This window comes from Calonectris borealis, chromosome 9 (assembly GCF_964195595.1).
Source record: "Calonectris borealis chromosome 9, bCalBor7.hap1.2, whole genome shotgun sequence".
NCBI lineage: Eukaryota > Metazoa > Chordata > Aves > Procellariiformes > Procellariidae > Calonectris > Calonectris borealis.
The window spans coordinates 16,873,499-16,894,034 of NC_134320.1; the positions used below are offsets into that span (position 1 = coordinate 16,873,499).

At 47.9% G+C, this 20,536-nt stretch overlaps 1 protein-coding gene across 1 annotated transcript; it reads left to right on the plus strand.

The window, feature by feature from the left end:
• The first annotated feature begins 42 nt into the window (after nucleotides 1–42).
• On the plus strand, nucleotides 43–11,900 carry CLDN1 (claudin 1). Its single transcript, XM_075157099.1, has 4 exons — nucleotides 43–369; nucleotides 8,603–8,767; nucleotides 9,241–9,325; nucleotides 9,816–11,900. Exons 1-4 carry the CDS (start codon nucleotides 147–149, stop codon nucleotides 9,976–9,978), a joined length of 636 nt encoding a protein of 211 aa, XP_075013200.1. The 5' UTR covers nucleotides 43–146; the 3' UTR covers nucleotides 9,979–11,900.
• Nucleotides 11,901–20,536: the final 8,636 nt, after the last annotated feature.

The window sequence follows — 20,536 nt, forward strand, 5'->3', positions numbered from 1 at the left end:
CGCGGCTTTAAAAGGTGCGCGAGGCGGCGCGCGGGCGGCAGTGGGGTGTGCGGAGCCGGTTGCGTCCTCTCGCTCCCCGCGCAGCGACCCTCCGCCGGCGCGGAGCAGCCCCCCCCGCGCTCCCCCCGGCCCGGCTCCGCGCAGACATGGCCAGCGGGGGACTGCAGCTCCTGGGCTTCGTGCTGGCCTTCCTGGGCTGGATCGGCATCATCATCAGCACCGCCATGCCCCAGTGGAAGATGGCATCCTACGCGGGGGACAACATCGTCACGGCCCAGGCGCTCTACGAGGGGCTGTGGATGTCGTGCGCCATGCAGAGCACGGGGCAGATCCAGTGCAAGGTGTACGACTCGCTGCTCAAGCTGGAGGGTAAGTCGGGGCTGGGGGGTGCGGGTGTTGGGGTGCCCGTCCTGTTGGGGTTGGGGGTGTCCGTCCCGTTGGGGTCATCCCCTCCGCCCCAATGCCTCTCGTTTTGGGGCTGAGGGTACCGGTCCCGTAGGGTCCTTACACCCACGCCGGTGCCGGTCGTGTCGGGGCTCGGGCTGAAGTGCTGGGATTGGGGGTGTTAGTCCTGTCGCCCCCCCTCGCCCAGTGCCTGTCCCGCCGGGGGTGCCGATGCCGTCTCCCGTTGGAGCTACGCCACCTGTCCCTTCGGGGTTGAAGGTGCAGGGCTCAGGGTCACCCAACTTTTTGGTGGCCCTTCGTCCCGTCGGGGTTCGGATGCATGTCTCTTGGGGTTCCCCCGGTGGCTCTCCCCGCCGGGGCTGAGGGTCACTCCCCCGGTGACTGCCTTTCGGGGCAGCCGGCACTCCGCGGCGCCTGCTGAAGCGCATCCCGCGGCGGGACTGCCCCACCGGCTGGGGAGCGGTGGGGCTCGGCGGGGCAATACCCGAGGGAGGGAGCCGGAGCCGTCCCGCAGCCCCCTGCCCGCACGCCGGCTGCCCGTCCCTCAAAAAAACGTCCTGAGGAGGGAAGGGTCAGATCTCCACGTGTGTTCGGGAAGGAGCCGTGATTGCGAACTAGAGCTTTCGGCTATAGAAGTTCAGATAGGGACTGCATTCGTTGGGTATGGCTCAACAGAAACCGGAGTCCATCAGCGGTGCTGAAGTTTTCTTTTTGCGTTTGACTGTTTTGGTCTTTTGTTCTCTGGGAAAGTCGCTGCTACTCCCGTGGGGCATTTAAGCAAAGGGCTGGCAGGTGAGCTGGACTCTAGCCCAAGTAGCACTGCCTGCAGTTTGTAGGCAGACCAGCGTATCAAGGTAATCTCTGGGGCTCTTAGCTTCGCCGTCGCAGGACAAGATATCTCATGCATGCAGGAACTGCAACCTGGCTTGCTGGGGTGTTACTCGGGGCGGTCACGCCGAGCTGGAGCCCCAGTGAGGGCTGTTTCTAGAGGGCTGGAGCATATAACTAACTTATGCTGACACCCAAAGGGGTTTAAAAAAAATCATCCTTTCTCAATATCCCCCCCCTCATCCCGAGTCCAGTAGTGTCCTGGAACACCTTCATCCTTCTCCCTCCCTAATTAATAAAAATAATAATTACCACCTTGGTCACCTTCTCTTTCCCAAAGGAACAAGCAGGCAGCTTCACATAAACCGAGGACCATGGGGAGTATCCCCGAGTTAGATTGCCACCAACCCTTCCTGTGTGTCACGCAGTGAAGCCGGACACCCGGGGCCCCACCTTCATTGCTAGCCCACATCAATCACTCCTGCTCCCTTGCCCCGAACACCCGTGGGCCCTGCAGCTGGCAGAGGCGCAAATTACTCCCTTCAGGAGTGCGGTGCACCCATTTAGCAGTAACAGGGTGCAGGGCTGTGGATAATCAGGGCTGGGCTAAGCACACAGTGCGGGGTGGTTTGAATAGTAATTATGTATAAGCTCAGCTTCAAGCCTCTTATCTCGCACAGGGGGTGGGGGGCGAAAATGCCAACAGGGCTGAGGAATCTTCAGCCACCCCCTGGATGGGTTGCGAAAGGTAAACTTGCCTCGGGGGCTGTGGCTGCAGCCCATTGTGCTGTAAATGAGACCTGCCTGCAGAATCAGATGCGGAGCCTGGCTTGAACGGACTCCTAAAAACCTGCCCCAGGACCTCTAGACCTGTCCCATTCATGGCTGAGTGCTGAAAACCAGCTGCTCCCCTCACCTTTGTCCTGCAAACAATAAGGGCTCTTCTCTTCCAGGCTACGGGGGAGGGAGGTGTGAGGTGTCAGGGACTGAGGCTGAACTATTAGTGGCCTTTTGTCCTCTTACAGAGCCCCTGGCCCTGCAGGGTACGCTTGCCTGAAAATTCCCGGGAAGCCCAAGAAATACGGAAATCGCAGGGGATGTTTTTCTCGTTGGGAAAGTCAGTGAGGGTTGGCTAAAGGACTCCTTGGTCTTTCGTACCCCTGCTTGCTTAGGTTGAGCCTTTCCCGCCTGAAAGCAGATCATGCCTAGGGACGTACACCTTCTCTGCTGTTTTCCCTGCTTGGTCTCCCTTGAAGGTCTTGCAGCCACACAGGCTTGGGCAGAGACCAGCAGTGCTGTTTAGGGTGGGTAGAAGTGTGGGGAAAAAAAAAAAAACCAAAAACATTTATACCCCATGTGCAGTAAGAGCTCCTTTATGGCATTAATTTGTCATTAATTTGATCATGAAGGTGGTACAGCTATGTGGGCAGAAAAACTTATCCCACCTGGCCATGCTTCCCTGCCAGAGCTTCACATGCCCTGAATGCTCTGAGCCACATGTCAGAGCCTCATGCACTGATGGGAGAGGCTCAGATCTGCAATTACTTTGTCCCCGTAAAAAGGACTGAGCCTCATTGCACTTGCAGTAATTCACAGCTGTGAGAATGTTTTACCAGCAAGCTTTTGGATATCTGGTAGCTATTGCCATTCCTCTAGATGTGTCAGTGTTTGGCTGCTTGGACTAATGCTGCGTGTCAGAGATGGGGTTGGCACAAGCTGATGAGCACCATTAGCCAACTGAGGGGCCTCCAGCTTCCCGTGTGGCCACACTGCTGGAGTGCACCCATGCTGGCACTTCTCCCGCAGCTGCATTCAGCTGAGGGCTTATGTCAGTGCTCCTATTCAGGCAATAGAAAGGCTGCGTTTTGCTGGCTTACGTGAAAAGCAGTGCGTGGCCACATGCAGACATAGAGGCAACAAAAGCCACCCTTGCAACAAGGCTTTGTTGCACAGCCTCAGCATTGTTCTTGTAGCCCTCCAGTATCGTCCATGGAGCTTAGCTCAGCTTTGTGCTCCTCCGGGGTCTCAGGGGGATGGTCTCAGACAGGAGAGAGAAGGGCCCCTGGTACCTGTCTCTAGAAGCTTTCAGCCCCACCTAACCACGCTCTCCTGTTCAGAGCAGAGGTTGTTCTGGGTCCTGCCTAGGCTGTTTTAGCAGAAGATACTCATCGCCCTGTTTGGTGTTGCTGGGAGAGGTTCTGTGCTTGAGACAAGCTAAGACTCATCTATCACTTCATCACCAAACCTAGTACATCCACAACGAGCCTTTGTGCCCTAGCCCAGAAAATAAACAAGGGTTTGGATGCCCTCTGGGTCAAACAGCATCACTGAAATGTGAAATCTTTACCACCCTGGCTGAGCCTGTTCCAGGAGCTGGGGAAGAGGATGGGTGGGGGGAAGGAAGGGTTCATGCTCAGGTTACTGCTGCTCTGTCTGATGGTGGGGGAGTTGGGAGCGTGGCCCAGGGAGGGACAAAGCTATAACACGAGGGACAAATGTGTCCAAATAGTTTGTCACCTCTCCATCTTTAGATCTGGAGTAAGCAGGTAGAACCTGCTGGTATCTGTGCTTTCATGTGGGTTAAGGGTTAATTTGCTCCCATGTTTCTCAATCCCTGTTCCTTCCTCATCAACAATCATGATCGAGTGATAAAACAGGCACAGTCTCACTTGTGCTGCACTTTGAGAAGGTAGAGGGTTACTTGGAATGCCACCGAGGCTGTTCCTGTGCAGTCCCGTGTTGTGTCTGCAAGAGGGTATGGGAGTCTGTTGCAATATATCGGCTTTATTGCTCTACAAGCAGCTTCTAAGCAGCTTTAGTAGCTAGTGTTACTATGTATTACTAAATCTCTTGGTAAGGGAATTTCCAGGCTTCGTGGGAAAATAGGCTGCCCAGGTCTTCTCTGACCAGGAATCTGGAAATGGCGGTACTGTGTGTGGCCTGTCTTACCAGCAAGCTTTCTCTGCTGTTTGAGTGACTGCAGGAGGGCATTGAACCTTATTTGCTTTGGGGTAGGCAGAGTACAAGGCCACTGTCGCCTACCGAACTTGCCTCTTTTGCACTGGATGTGCAGTGAGGACTTCCCAGCCTTCCCATTTTGGCAAGAAATGTGACCCTGTCTGAGCCTGTGTCCTGCCCAGATTCCTCTGTACGGTCTTCTAGACTTGTGGGGAGGTGCTTTGAAGGAGTCCAGACTGTAATATCTGATGGTGATGGGTGTGGGGGGTCTTTGCAGTGATTGGTAAGGGGGTTGAAAGCCTCCATGCCATTGGGTCCAGCCAGAATGACTGCAAAGTGTGGGAGATATCTGCTGGCTACTCTGAAGCTGTTATTGCTTGCTCAGATCTTCATTCCCTTGCCTGCTGCATGAAAGTAACTTTCACATGCTGGCAGGGCAGAACAGCAGGATCTCAGATCCTACTCCTTCCAGGAGATTGACCTTTCATGAAACCCCAGTGGGAAGGTTTTGAAGGCTGCTGACTTCTCTTGGAGGTGGACAGTGTAACATGCTTCCTACACTACAGGGGTGCTTGTAACTCCTGGAGAACTTCCCTTGCAGAGATTAGTGAGCTGCACAGCACCTGTTTCACCTGTGTTCTGTCATCACTTGGTTGCATGGAGGCCCATGGGAAGGGAAGGAAAAGTATAGTTTAAATACAAACAAGGCAGTCAATGAGCATCCCTATCAGAAAATAATCTGCACAGAGAGCCATTACAGCAATTTTGCATTACAAGTAGGCATTACAAAAATCCCATGGCACTTTCCCAACAGCTTTTCTATAACGTAGATGACATAAACAGAATAAATAAGGAAATGTGATGACAGAAAAATAACCTCAAACATATGCTGGTAAGTCCTTTTTTTATAACCAAGCAGTTGCTAGCAATTACTTCTGTGTCAGGTAATGATAGCTGTGGGAAGGAAAAAGTCTTAGGTAGGCTTCAGATAAACTGCATCATGTAGTTTGTGTCCAAACCCACTAACAGTAAGTCAGAACTGTTTGTTAGCATGTTTTAAAAAAAGTGGGTTTCACTATGTGAAACAGGTCTGAGCTGCTGTGTCATTTTTGTGGACTTACACAGTATTTTATGGCTTGCAGAATTCACATTTGTTATTAACCATCCTCAGTGGTTTTTAAGTTTCTGTCCTTCAGTACTTGCTGCTTTCTTGCTATAGGCTTTTCAGGCCAGGTCTCTCATTACTAACCAGCAATAAAAAGGCTTGGCTTCTGAGTCAATAGTGGTTTGTATTGACAAAATACTGTTGCCATCTGACAGCTGTTGTTGGGTGCGAGGCCAGTTTGTCTCGCCTTGTGCAGGACCGTGTTTTTTCCCCAAGGGCTCCTGAGACTGCCTGGGCTTTCCGACAGCCATGGTGTATGGCGTGGGAGGCTACAAGCATTGCACTACCTGTTCCTGTTGGTGAGACAGTTGGAACAGCAAGGAGTGTGTGGGGAAATCCTGTTTCTCTCTGATATGATGGAATTTGTGAAGTTAAATTGCCATAGATACTTCTGCTTGTTGTCAGTAGCCAGTCCTGTTTAGCAGGTTAAGACAATATTATACTTATATCATTTGGGATTTTTAAAGCACCTGGAAAGGCCCATGTGAACAACAGAACTAATATTAAATGAGCTTTCTCAGCCTCTGGATGTGCAGCTTCCATCGACAAGTGTGGTTGTAAATGGGTACATAGTAACTAATAGCTTGTATGATGATTAACTACAGTCAATGTACTGCATACATTGCAAAAGTGGTGGGAAGACCAAAGCGTGCTATGAGCACAGGGCAGCCAGGCCAAGCAGAGGGGAGGGTGGTTGGCTAATACAGTCATGTCACATTAAAACTTCTTGGGATAAAGGGAGAGTCTGTTCTGCAAATGCTCCAACCTGTTTTTCTGTCCTACTGCAAGTTTCCTAAATGCCTCTGTCCTCTTATGCCATGGAGCCACGGATAAGGGAGGGGTGAGGACACCAGGAGATGTTGCTGCAGGGTCTGCTGCTGAAAGGGGGCAGCCCTGGGAAATGCTCACAATGCTGCTTTTTGTTCGGCTGCTTCTGCAAAGCTGTCATGGCATGCATCCAGTTAATACTTGTACATCTTGAGATTTTAGCAGGTTTCGTAGCGAGGTCTTCTGAGGTCATAGAAACTTTTTCAAGCATCTTCCTGTGTTTGTCCCTTAGTACCGTGTTTGAAGGTGAGAGGTCTCTTCCCACCCTTATAACTAGTTTTCTAGTTGTTTGAGATAACATTTCGTATTTTCAGCCTCATGAAAGAACTCTTTCAAAACCCTCTGCTATAGAGTAATTTCTTCTGCAGCAAGACTAAGCCCAACTTACTGTAGACTTGATGAAACAGATTTGGTACGTCTGCAGAAAATGCCCTTTCCCATGCAAAGCATGAACTAGTGTTCAGCCATTGGTCTCTCCAGAGCTGCTGCTTAATGCACAATTTAGCCTTAAATGTATGGCAGCTGAATTGGTTGTCTGGGTGGTAACCTGCCAGCTGAAGTCTTTCTGAAAATTGGCATAACTTTTGTAAGCTAGAAATTATTTTTTGAGTGTAATCTCTGACATTGGAGATAAATCTCTTAAAAATGTGTTTGGATACTGCTGTTGTGATTTATGCTAAAGTGATAAATAGCTTTGCAAATGGGTTTCTGCAATCAATGCAGCAGTTGGGTTTTGATGAACACCTTGGCAGTGCAGAGGTGTGTCACCCTTCCCCTTTGAAGGAAGTGAGAGATGACATTTAGCCAAACTGATTGTGGGATTTTTCCCAAGAAAGCCAAGAGTCTCTTCTTTTAAAAGTGTGTCATTTCCTATTGCTCTGAATATTGCCTTTTTATTGTATTGTTTTTAACTGGTTTCATAATCTATTTACAGAACAATAAGGCTGTGTATATGGAGGCTGGTCCAGATCTGTTTTAAAGCAGAACTAGAGCTTGAGAGCCTGTTGTTCGTGTGGGTCACAAGAATTTTCCTCTGCACAAGCAGTGCCATGGGGCAAAGTGCAGTAAAGATGCTGCAGGGGATAGTTGTGCAGCTGTGCTACCCTCCTGGCCAGTATCAGATTTGAAGTCCTGTCTGTGTTTAAGGTTGAACCAAAGAGCCCGTTGGTTGTAGCACAGGCTCTGGTGGGTTCACCATACCAGTGCTGACAGAGTTTGCAGGTGCTCTGGCTTAAATCTTGCAGCTGCAATTGTCCAAGCTTGAAGTGCTTTGCAGAGTCAGTGTGCTCTCTGAGGGCTGAGCTCCAGGCTTGGGAACAGATTCTGGTGATACTTTGCTAAAACTGTACATGTGCCACTGCTGGATAACCTTCTGTGTCAGGGGACACTTTTGCCTTGGTTACAGCATGCTCCTGGGAGCTTGTTCCTTTGATTAACCAGCCCTGTTTGTTCCCAGATCTTAACAGGACTGTATATTAAAATCCGTGCTGCTCAGACAAACCTGATTTGCCAGGCAGTAAAGCTCAGGCTCTCATTTCACTGCTATTCAGGTGTTTTGTCACCTGAGTTTTTTCAGTAATGACTTAATTTGTATCGTTATTTTCTTTCTCATTTGGTATCAAGAAAATCTGAATTCAGTAGCTCAGGTACATAGGGTTAGTGTGCCTATGCCTTCAGATGAGTCAATATAAAGCCAAATATTGGATAAAGTACATCAAGTCTGCTGAGAACCCAGGCAAATACAACTGTTGCCTATGGGAGACATCACTCCATGCTCCAATTCTTCAAAAGCACAAGAGGCTCTTCAAACATTTGAATATCTTTGAGTCAAATAAGCTAAATATTTTAGGCAGGAAAAAAATCCTATTTTTCACTTGGCTGGGAAAATCCTGTTTCTGTTGCAATTGTATTTTTGTACCTCTGGGACTCAAACTGAGGATTTAACGCAAAAATATCTAAATCAGCACGGAGGTATTTGTATGAGAGACAGGTTTTGGAAGTGTTGAGCAATAAAGCGGCCTTGCTGTCTGCTGTGGGACTATTCATATGTATGGTGCTATTCATATTAAAACATGTGCCTAAATGCTTTGTCAAGGTAGAACCTAAATCTGAATACTTCTTTTGATAAACAGATACATGTCTTTCCAATTGGGATTCAAATGATCAAGGAACAAAAGATGTCTGAGGGCAATTCCCAGGTCATTTCCTGCAAAGGGCTGTTTTAGAAGAGGCCAGAGTCCTCTGATCCTGATGCATGACAGTCTCTTGGAGCTTAAAGCTAAAAAGGAATGTCTTGCTTGTTGTAGCCTGTGTAACAGAGCAGAGTATTTTGACACATGGTTACTGAGCCCAGTAATTTGAATTTCTATTTGTATCTAGAGTTTTATTTGTGGTAACTCAAACCTTAATGTCTTCTAGGCAGTCTGCAGGCCACTCGGGCTTTGATGGTGGCTGCAATACTCCTGGGCCTTGTGGCTTTATTTGTTTCTGTGACTGGCATGAAATGCATGAAGTGCATGGAAGATGACCAGGTGAAGAAGATGCGGATGGCTGTCTTCGGTGGGGTGATCTTCATCATTGCAGGTTGGTAACATACAGACGTGTTTAATATTAAAGTGTGCCATTTCCTAAATTGTATTTATCCTGCGTAGGATGTGAGAGGATGGGGAGGGCTTGCTGTCATGGCTCCAAGAGCATTTTGCACTGGGAATTCCCTAGTGGACTTTGGCACAGTAGCTGCTGGCTATCTGAGGCATCAAATAGGTCTCTTGGCACAGCATTATGCTTTGCATATGGACTGCATGCCTTCCATCTCTATTAGCAGAGCTGAGTTTGACCTGTATGCTCTGCTTCAGTGAAAGGCTGTCAGCAGTCCTGCTTTTGGTGCAATGTAACTGTGGGTGACCTCAAATCCTTTCTTAATTTCTCTCCCAACCAGCACTAAGTAATAGCTCAGCATCACTCTGGATGCTGGTTCTGCTACACAATTTTTGCAGTGATTTTGTTTATTTTGGATTTCTTAGTAAGGCATGACATTGTGTTCCCTTCATGTGCAGGTTTGGCAGCACTGGTGGCCACGTCATGGTACGGCAACAGGGTGGCTCGGGCCTTTTATGATCCTTTCACCCCTGTCAACACCAGGTACCGACCCATTTGATATAACACTATAGTGTAGCATGACAAATGTTCACAGGGCTTAATTTTCAGTAGCAGTGGCTCAAAACAAAGAAGGGTATTTCTTTAGCTAGCTGGGTTGGCTTCATACTGTGCAGAAGGAGCATTAGGACCAGATCTCATCATCCGTGTTGCTCTTAAAACAAAGCCAAGACTTAAGGCGGCATCACTGCCAGAGACCTAACTGCTGCGACTTCTGCATTTTTCCTCCATTAAACGCTTAAAGCCTGGTTTGCACAGAGCTGGCCCTGCTGCAGCTGTAGGGTGAGCTGACAGACTGGACTAACCCAGTGGGCAAAGCTCGGGGCTTTGAGTCTCGGGCTGCTCCAGACTGCTGTCTTGTAGGAAGCCACTTGCATCCCAGTTTCAGCTCCCTTCTGCTTTGTGTGGACATGCTAACGCTGTAATCCAGAGGCACTATTTGTAGTATTCACTTTCTTCCTTGTTTCTCCCCCAGGTTTGAGTTTGGATCAGCTCTCTTCATTGGCTGGGCAGCTGCTTCTCTGGCCATGCTGGGGGGAGCCTTCCTCTGCTGCTCCTGTCCACGGAGAGAAACTTCATATCCACCCACCCGAGGCTATCCAAAAAATGCCCCCTCCACAGGGAAGGATTATGTATAATGAAACAAAGAAGAGGAACCGCCAGCACTGGTAGTGAAAGCATTTTGGAGAGGACACTACAATGCCACTGTCCTGAGCAGGGTTCAGACTCTAGGTTCTGCCTTCCTCTTCTCCCAAAAATGTGTATATTTTTGTAATCCTCTTTGCTACTGGACATAACTTCTCCTTTCTCTCCCAGCCCATGGAGGAAGGCTAGCCTAGGTTCATAGGTATTGCCACTGGAAAGATGAAACCTCCAAGCTTGGGTTAAGTTTAGTATTTGGGAGTAAAAGGGAAAAATGATACTGTTTTTTTAGATGGATGTTGGTGCTTTTTTTAGTTGTTTTTTTAAAAAAAATAGATGGTAACAATTCAGTCCCATATCCCATTAAGTTAGAGCCCAGTGTGGTGTGTGTAGAAATTAAAGGAACATATATTATATACAAAGTGATGAAACCAATAGCTTAAGGGGAAACAGTTTTAGGGAAAAGACTTTACATGTAGGAATGTTTGAAGAGATCTAAAATGCTCTTGTGTTGTCTTGGTGTCATCTTCAGCACCTTTCTTTGTGTGGATTGGCATGACAACGGGTCAGACAATTAAATTGCTGTGACTTAAGAAATTGAAACCTGTAGCTGTCCAGGCACATGTTGTTGGCCAACAGAAGATGCAGTGTAAGGTGGCTTGGCTTAACTGTATGTCATCACTCTTTTGACAAGATCTTGTAAGTTGATTGTATCTGAGCCAAAGGCTGCAAAATCGTAACTACAGAGGTTAAGAAACTCCCAAAGCAGCTGCAGGTTTCCCTGGTGCCAGGGAAGAGTTAAAGAAAAATGATTGCCTTCTGTTTTCACTTGGTGTCTCCGGTGAGGCTGTTGCTGCTGTTCCTTAGACACCAAGTGCTGCCAGTGATTGTTTCTCCATGTTCCCACCCTAGAACCTAACTGAGCTTGAAGCTTTTCCCCTTGTGTGTGTTACAGGCCACTTTTTAACAAACTCCTATTTCCTTAAGTCTTTTTCATTTGGGCTTAGTTACCAAATTCAGTTTGCCTTATGCAGCTGAATGTGTTAAACCAAACTGAATGCACTGCCGCTCCCTGATGTTTCCCCAAGGATACCTCACATGCTGCCACTTGATCCTGTCTTTTTTCTACTAAACACTTTCAGTGATGATATGAAGGCAAATTCCAAGGAAACTGACCCAAAGGTTATGGCATTTTTTTTTAATCCAAGCTCACCAAAGAGGAAGAAACTAGCATTTTAAAGATAAAACCATCCTTGCATATTAAGTTGTATCTAAAAAAAAAAATAATGCAGCTCATCAAAAGTTCCCAACACTTCCTCTTCCTCTGAAACACCCAGTCAGTCAGTAGGTGTTTGACTTAACACTGGCTGAGGCTGTCTGGAGTTAAGTCTCATAATTCTGAGAAGGATGGTACCAGTGCTCCAAAGCTCAACCTTGCTTTTTCTACAGAAGGAAATTGGTTGCTTCTGACCAGGCTTTATAATTGTGTGTGTGTGTTCAGAGGCATCAGATTTCTTGATTTCTTTCTGTAGACAGGGAGAGCCTCTGGGGCTGAGCAATGTACAACCATGGCATTGGTGGTTTGTATAAGCCTTGTACCTCTGTTTGACCTGACTCTCTGCAACATAAATCAAAGTTATAAAAGAAACCAACCAGAGCATTTGCTTCAGGCTTGAGTTGATGTTGGCCTGTACTTGGAGCTGGGTCATGTGGCTTCCACTTCTCCATGGGAAATTGCCCGTGCACAGCAGCTGCCTCATGAGACCTTGTCTTAGGAGGTGGCAGCTCAGGTCACATTAAAGAGCTGTTGAAGTCTGTGCTTTTGTATTTGCATTAACCCTGAGCCAGGGAGCAGATGCTTATATTGGGAACTTGTATAAAGTGTTTAAACAATTTCAATAAATGGACTTTTTTAAGGAAAATCAGACTGCATTACTTCATTTCTTGTTTTTGAGCAAGAACTTGGACAGTGTGTATGGAAGAGAAGAGGGGAGGCTTTTGGGAGCCTGCCTGCCTGGATGGAGCTTGTTTAGCTGTGTGTATCTACAGCAGACATAGGTGGGGACAGATCTTCTGCAGTGAGTCAGGCAGTTGTGGCCTCTGGCAGAAACTCACCCAGTAATCTGCTACGATTGCAGCCCAGGAACCAGAAGGTCTGCTCCTCGGCAAGGCTGGCTGCACCCTGGGTGGAGCAGGAAGGGGCAGGGGGAAGGCAGATGGCTCCCTTGCAGGGGAGTGGGAGCTGCAGGAATGGGGAAGGGATGGGGTGTGGAGCCAAGGCACTCCCGGGAGAGGTGCTCCTGCGTTTTGGTGGTGTTTTGCTCTCTGCAGCTTTATCTGGGGTAGGGTATGTGCAGGCTGTGGCTATCTGCATGAGATGCTCTGCCTCCAGAGCAGGAAGAGTCCTGCTGATCTATATGTGCTGCTTAAACTCTTATGTGCGATTCCTTGACATTTCTAGATTAACAGGATCATGAAGAGATGGGCTGTGGGGAGGATCCATCTCATTCTAAAGCCCCTTTGGGAGGGTACTGTGCTTCTCCCAGCTGTGACAATGAGCACAACCAGTCAGGGGTACCATTTTTGCAGGCCAGGTAGAGAATGGTTCCAGCTGGGGATGGTCTCTTCTAACCTGCACTGATACCTCCCCTGGGTAGCAAGGCTCTACCCCCCCTTGCTTCTACCTGGCCTGGAAACCTTTTTCCATTCACCAGGGCTCTTGTGTTCATCCCTTTCATATTTTCAAGTACATGTGATGAGAGGCAAACTTTATTTAAAACATTTTCTTAAGCTCAGTCAAGGAGCTGCCTCCTCTATTCCCTCACTCTCCAAGGGCTGTTTGCTTTTGTAATTACAAACAAAAGGAATAGTGCTAATTAGGCCGTGTAAAGCTGGCAGAGCAAAACAGCCAGGCATGTGGCTGGCTGAGTGAGGTTGCAGTGCCTGGAGCAGACTGGTTGCCTGGCATAGTTTGGGGTCTATGGTCATTCTTATTCCAACCTGTCAATTAGCAAAGGATTTCCATTGAGATTAATTTTTTCCCATGTTTTCATGCTCACTCCCTCTCCAAGGACTTTTGCAAGTTCCACTGTGAAGTTTCCTGTGCAGAAGTAAGGTCCTGAGCAGAAGAACAGGGAAGGAAAGCAATCCCACCTATAAAATGGTCAGTAGGACTTCTCAGCTGCTGGCAAAAATAGGCCACTGCGGGAGACACAGATCCGCGTGTGAGACCAGCACAGAGGAAGGCACCAGAGGCTAGCTTGTTTGTTTGCTATACTTTTAATGTGACAAAACTCTCAGCCAAACTCATTTGGATACGGTTTGTGGATTGCCAGCAGCCTGGCTGGAAAGCCAAGGATGAAGTTTGGGGGTAAACATAATTTCATATGGCTTGTGATCCTAATTCCTGTCCAGTGGTGACAAGGGGCAGTATCTCTTGGAGGGCTGATGTCTCAAAAGATGATCCTGACCCTGCGTCGGAGGGAGCTTTCCAACCCTTTCCCCCGGCCTTTCATGCATGATCATGCAATTCCACTTGGCCATGTTTTCAACAGCCCTTTGGCCACCTCTGCTGTAGGTTGCATAGAAAAGGAGTATCATGGGTTGAAAGCTGGGGGAGAGTTTCCCACTGGATTTCAATTCTTGCATGTGACTGACATTCCTGCTGTTAAAGCCATCTTGCAATGAAATGATAGCATTTGTCTGTACAGACAATGGGAACTTTGACTGCTTCTTGGCATCTTCTTCCATGCCATATTTATTATTCGCATGGTGCCAGAGCTGTGTATACTGTGCAGGGAACTTCACTGTCAGTGGGAATTACATGCTTATTTACATTGCTTAGATATTTCAAAGTAGTAAGAGAGCTCAAGATGTTTTTGGAATAGCATCAGCCTGTTGGATTTCTTGGCTTCTCCAACTCAATAATTTTAAGAAACTGTCCGTGCTAATGCCTTTATCAGGTTCAGCTTCTGATTTACACATGAGCTTCTTATAATAAATCTGCCTTTGTTTTCTGTACTGCTCTGAGCACATAGATACAGTGTATTGAAGCACTGAAAACTCTCTGAGAATAGAGATCCCAGAAATAAATCAATAGAGCTGGTGACAGCTGGTGATAAGAAATGTTTGTGAAATATTCATACAAGCTCAGAATCTTTTTAATGTAAGATAGAAGAAGAAAGAACAGCATTACTGAGGGAAGGAAGTTAATGCAGCACTTCTACTTAAGAGCAAACCCCAGAAATGCCAGTAACTTCCTGAAGTTGCTCAAATGTAGCAGATTTACAAATCCAGATAAGCAACCAGCCTGAAAGAGCTCAAGCCTTTCTCCTGAGCCTTGATACATGTGGAATAACTCTGGGGCAGCCTGTGAATTGACAGTGATGTGAAATTGTCTCAAGTGTTTTCACAAAGGACATCTAAAAGATGCCAACAGTAGCAGCATCTTCTTCCAGGGTCTACCTGAAAAGGCATCCCGCAGAGTCAGCTCGTTGCACAGTGGCAGGGCTGCAGTCAAATCTTGCAATGTAAGACCTCGGAAATGGCACCTATATGCATGTGTATGCCATCAGGATTTCTCCCCCACGATGTTGTTTGCCCACCACCTTAGCACCTGCCAACTGGCAGAGGAGATGGCTGGTGTCGTGCAGAGCGGAGGGGTGCAAGGGGGTTCCCTCCCTTGCCCACAGGAACAGCTGCTGTGAGGTAAGATAGAGGACAGCAGACCTTGCCACCTCAGGAACTCGGGATCTCTCTACCTGCATCCCCAGAGGGAGCTTATCACTGCCTGTGACTGCATTTCTGTCTGCTCTTCTTGAGGCTTTTTCATTCCTCCTTCCCCTTCAACCTGCATGAGTCTTATTACTTACACCTCACCTATGAAGGGTTTGCTTCTCACAAAGTCCCTCTAAACTGTCCATGAGCCCCACCGCTATATTCAAGAAAAATTCCCCTTCTCAGCTATTCTGTTCAGATTTCTGTTGTCTCTGCAGAGGTCCCAGAGGAATAGGATTGCTCTTCACAGAGCTGGTCCAGGTGTGCTCAGTTTTCAGCGAGTGCCGCAGTTTACCCCACCTGCCACAGACTCACAACAACCACATGTTTCAATCAGGGCTTTGCATCCAACTGGGCAACTGACCTGGACTTTCCAAACTGGCCCATTGATTGCAACACAAACAGCATTGCAAGGATTTTCTCATTATCCCCCTTCATTAGACTTTTCATTCCTCCAATCTCACTGGCTCTTCAATTTGCCTGGTTGCTCTTTCCTTCCTTCTAGAAGTCCAGCCTGCTTGCTCTTCTATCGCATGTTGCTTTTGACCCTGTCTGCAGTTCCTGCAGAAGTCCTGCACGCTATGGCATCTGCATCACTGAGCAGAAAGGGAAAAACACTCCTTTGTTGAGCCTCATGTGCTTGATTGGAAAAGATCCCAACTCCTACTGCTTTTCCAGAAAAGCCCTGCCTGGATTCCTAGCATACTGCATCAGGGACTTGCTGTTTCTAAGGTCTACGTTTCCTACAGAGACGTGCCGAAGACACCAGGAGCCCCCGGCCATGGGAACCTGTGGGTGCTTTTGCTTTGCTGCAAGCAGACACTGGCTGGTGGGTCCTGCCTGGGCTGGGGGCCGAGCACTGGGCAACCCATCCACTGGGTTTGCCTTGAGGCACAGAAACTGCCCTCTGCTCCTGTCTGGTTCATCAGCCAGGCCCAGGAGCAGGTTTCATGTCAGGAACCTGAATTTTGATGTTGTTTCCCATATTTAGGTATTTTTGTGTGTTCGTTTTTTGCCTTGCTCTGAAACTGAGTTCTGCTCCCCTCCTGCCCTTCTTCTCTACAGTTGTCCAGGTCATCCTCCTTGAGGAGGGACTATTCCAAAGTCCTTGCATCACCAGGTCCATCTGACCATACCAGGCTGTTCCTGACCGGCACAGCCGGGCTGGGTTAGACAAGCTGGTGGCACATTCTGTCTGGGACATTGCACAAGTCCCATTCTTACCATGATATTTTTGTACTTCACCTACCACATCACAAAATACCATACCTGCGAAAGGTACATCACTGGCTCTTGTCCAGGAAAGTGAAGGATGTGACTGACATACGAACAAAACTGCATTTTCACATCAGGGCTGAGAACAAACCATCTCATCACAGTTAAGGACCTCCATCTGTATTCCCAGCAAGGTCCCTCAGGACTGAGGGGTACAAAGACAGCCTTTGCTAATGCCCTATAGTTTGCAGGTGGCTTTTAATGAAAAAAAACCAAACAAACAAACAAAAAAAAGTTGAGAAAGACTCTATCCTGCAGGAGGCAGGGAGGGAAGAACAACATGGACTAGCTAGTGCCAAGCTTTCCTACTTCCCTGGCTCCTAGGAAAGACCAAGCTATGTGAGAGCTGCTCAGTGCTAGTACTAGTGCTCTCTCCTGCCATCGATTCACCTCCTGCTGCAGGCAAGGGCTTTGATTTTTAAGTTGGGAACCACACAGCAACATTCAGCAGGCGGGAGGGGTGGGATGCTGGTACTCCCAGCCCAGCGCTCCTGGCTGCCTTCAGAGCCAGCTCCCCCAGCAGGAAAGCAGCAGGGGAGCCATGAAAACAAGCTCAGCCAAGGGGAAAAAAAGCAAGAAATAGCATTCTTATGACAAGGTAAACAGCATTAACTCTGTCTTGGGGGAGTAGAAACACCACAGTGGTGATAGGCTTTTCTGCCCACAAGCCGTGGAAGGGCGGTGGAACGTGCTCCACCCTCCCCTTGTGTAACGCTCCCCACGCAGCAGCTGTAAATAATCATTTACCTGTGTGTGCTCCTCTTTTGCTGCTTTTTTTAGGGTCTTTCTTCTTAAAGAAGAAGGAGGGGTGGCTGCCCTGAGGTGTGTGTGGCACAGCCTCGGTGCCAGAGCTGGCAGAGCTCTGCCACATGCGACTGGAGCTGGAGCCGGTGGCCCCGGGTTACTCCTGCGAGCAAAGCTGCCAGCTGCGGTAAGGGGGATGGGAGAGTGTGGGCTGCATTTGTTGTTTTTCCAGCGAAAAGAGCTCAACGGTTCATTTTAATTATTGTTTTTCCCAGACCTGCAATAACATTTCTCCACACTTTGCAGTTCTCTAGAAAAGGTCTGGTAAAAACACATCAGCCAAAACACATCTGTCAGCAAGCCAGGTCTGCTTGTTTACCTGACTCCAGGATTTCAGAGCAGGTGCTCTGGGGAGTTGTTTGAATCTTTCCTCACTTCAGGTGCTCAGAAACTGGGGACAGAAAGGGAAGCCAGTCCCTTCCCATGTGCATTATGGTTTTTTAAATCAGTAGAAATGCCCTACCACTGACCCAGACCGATGGGTTGTCTCTTTTGTGGAGGCTTATTGGTCACTGGCATGGTGTAACATGACAAAAGCAACCTTTAGGGAGTATGAATGGGTGGCATGCTCTGGGAGCATGAGCAGAAATGTGACCATGCCCCAGCACACAGCCCTGCGCAAGGAGCAGGGGAGACCGAGGAGTAACGAAACCCTCTGCTGCTGCCTTCCTTAAGGGAGGGATGTGGCCTTGGCCCAGCAAGCAGAGTCTGCACAAGAGGGAGTCTAATTTACAGTGCCCTGTAATTTGCTGATGCCGTAATATGTTTAGCTTGGGGAAAAAGGCTGTGTTGATGTTAATGTGTTCGCTCACATTGGAGCTGTGGTATGTTCCATCGACATGAAAAACAACACCACACTGGGCTGTGGCTGGACCATCCTTGTGAAAATAACGGGGCAGTAGCTCGGCTGGGGCTGAGCTGTCGGGACTTCCATCAGGTGGGAGCAGCCCCCTGAACCTTCCAGAGCCAATTAGGATGTGCCAGCCCAGCATCTGGCTCTTCGTTAAGCGCTATTGCCCAGGTTAATTAGACTTAAAGTGTTAGCACTGGATCAAGAAATATTTCCCTAAAGCTTTGGAACTGGCCCCGAATCACTGATGACAGTGTCAAAAAAGAAAGCTCCATCCCGCATCTACAACCTTTCCCCTAACTGCTGCTTTCTGAGTCCAGACAATGATGGTGAAGATATTGTTGTTAGTACCAACAACGATGCAGAAATAACACGAATGATCTCAAGGCACAGACTGGGGTACCAGGGTGATATACCCTGCACGGACACTGGACAAATAGATTTGCACCGAGAGCAAATAATTACTGCTCTGTGATCTGGTCCTACTTTGGGATACAACATTGTCATGGCTCAAACATGCCTCTCCATTTGCCTAACAGATTTGTCATTGATAATTGCTTACACCTATGCAGCACTTGAGCTCATAGGACTGCTCCAGGCTGTCTGCTTCATGTTTCAGGGCAAGTCTGCAGGACTAAGCCCTGCAGATAGAGAAAGTACTTGTCTGAAATTCAGGCCAACTGCAAAGTGGGTATTTATCTCCACAGGACTTACATGGCTCTTTACAGTCTTATCTGCACACCTGAAGTCTTCATCATCCTCAGAGCAGCTTGGTGGGTTAGGACAGTGTGTTCATTCTGCTTACAGATGGGCAGCAGGCAAACTATAGCCCTGAACCTTTAATCCCTGAAACCAAGGGAAGTGCCTACAGATCTATAAGGCTTTGAATTTGAGTCTCCTGTCATCTGTGCTGGTGCTCTAATCTTCCTCTTCTCCTCCACAAATCCACCACGCACTTGGGGAGCGCCATGTGTGTTGGTTTGGGACTGACCAGCTGTGATGAGTTATTTGGCTTTGGGTGCATGCACAGGATAAAGATGGACCACATTGTCCTCAAGCTGTCCTGGAAAGGGAGAGGTCTCCCTTGCTCCATCCTCACCGGCTATGTGCTCTTACCTCCTTCTTTTTGCCATCTCTGGAGCACACTGAGCTGAGCAAATAGTTCTCTGCCAGGTTTGTCATGTGGTGGTCAGACCAGCAGAAGGCAGGGAGCACGGCTGAGACCCTTCAGCTCAGAGGGGGAGAAAAGCAGGGCGGTGGGGTAGGACCATGCTTTTGGCACTGGTGAGCCCCGGGGCATGGCAGGCCAGCAGAGCTCCCAGGCTTTCTGCAGAATTTCTCAGAAACTGGAACATAAAATAAGTAAGACTCTGGTGTTTCATGCTGCAGAGAAAGAGCCAAGCTTTCCTTGCGCACACCTAATTCTGCTGAAGGCATGAATTAGTCCTGACGCAGAGCAGCTCTTATCACCACAAGACCATGCTTTAATAGGAATTTCCTTACAATTTTTCCCCAGAACGAGGCTCAGGCCAGCTTTGAAAGGTGATGACATCATGACTCAAATTAGGAGCAGATGAAAATTGCTCTTAGAGAATTGCACTTTGCCTAAACCTTTTTCCAAAGAAGACAGATCAGGTGTTTCAGATCGAGTTAAAAACATTAATTACAGCCATAGCAATAGTTCAAAATGTGACAGGCCTTTTATAACTTGTTTGTTACTGTGGATCACAATGTCAATATTGCAAAAGTGTAGTTTGTTTCCATCATAATCAAGTTGTCTAGCACTGAATAATGGAGTAGTGGAGGCTGTCTCTTTTTATCTTGGCATACACAGAGCTCAGCAGTGTGTGTCAACACTGAGAACACTTGAAGGATTGCATTGCTTTGTCTGCTTGGACCCAAAAACACAAGGGCTTTGGAGGGAATTCAAGCTGATTCGTAAAGTACCTGCTCTAAGCCAGCTTACCCCCTCCTAATATTGGCAAACTTGCTTATCTATGTCCTGGCTTTCAGAAGTTCGCCCTCCCTTTCCTCCTATTATTCACCTGGATAATGAAATCCATGCTGTGTGAAAGGGGCAGTGGTACACTCTGCACAGGAACTGGCAGAGGTTTCCATCAGTACTCTGCTAACCCCAATTCTTTCAGTATTATATAAATGATATTTTTCCCCAGTCTCTCTGAGCAGTGGTTTCAGTTTAGCTGTTGCCAACTGCTGTACAAACAGCTCAGAGCTTGAAAAAATAAATAATGTATTAAGGGTGGGACAGAGCCAAATATATACACTTAAATCAACTTGCTCATGCATGACCGAAGCACAGTAATAGCTCTGGTGAAGCAGGCAGCATTGCCTTCAGTGTCCCTGAGCCCACACTGGGAATTGCAGCACCTGGACTCCCCTTCAGGATGCAACTTGGCTGTTCCTACAGATTTTAAGGAAGGGATACCTATGGAAATGATAGGACAAATAAAGCACATAGGGTCCCAGGACTGACCACGGTCCCATCCCTGGTTTTGTCAGTTAAGCATTTCTTACGGAATAGCTGCAGACGACACATGAAGTGCAGGGCGTGCCCTGCTCCCTTCCTGCCAGAGGGGAGATGTGCAAGTAAAGCAGTGCGAGTATTTCCACGAAGAGATTCAGAGAAAGGCTTGTCTGGGGCTCCCCTGTGACATGGGTGATTTTGATTCACATCCCTTGGACAAATGGGAGCTCAAAGCAGTGATTACAGCATCCATGACTTCCCACGGGAGATTCTTGCAGGACATTTGAGTTTTCACTTTTTTGTAGAACTGAAAGAAGTTCTGAAGAAATGCTGATAAAAGCTAAACAAACACTCTTCCTTCTCC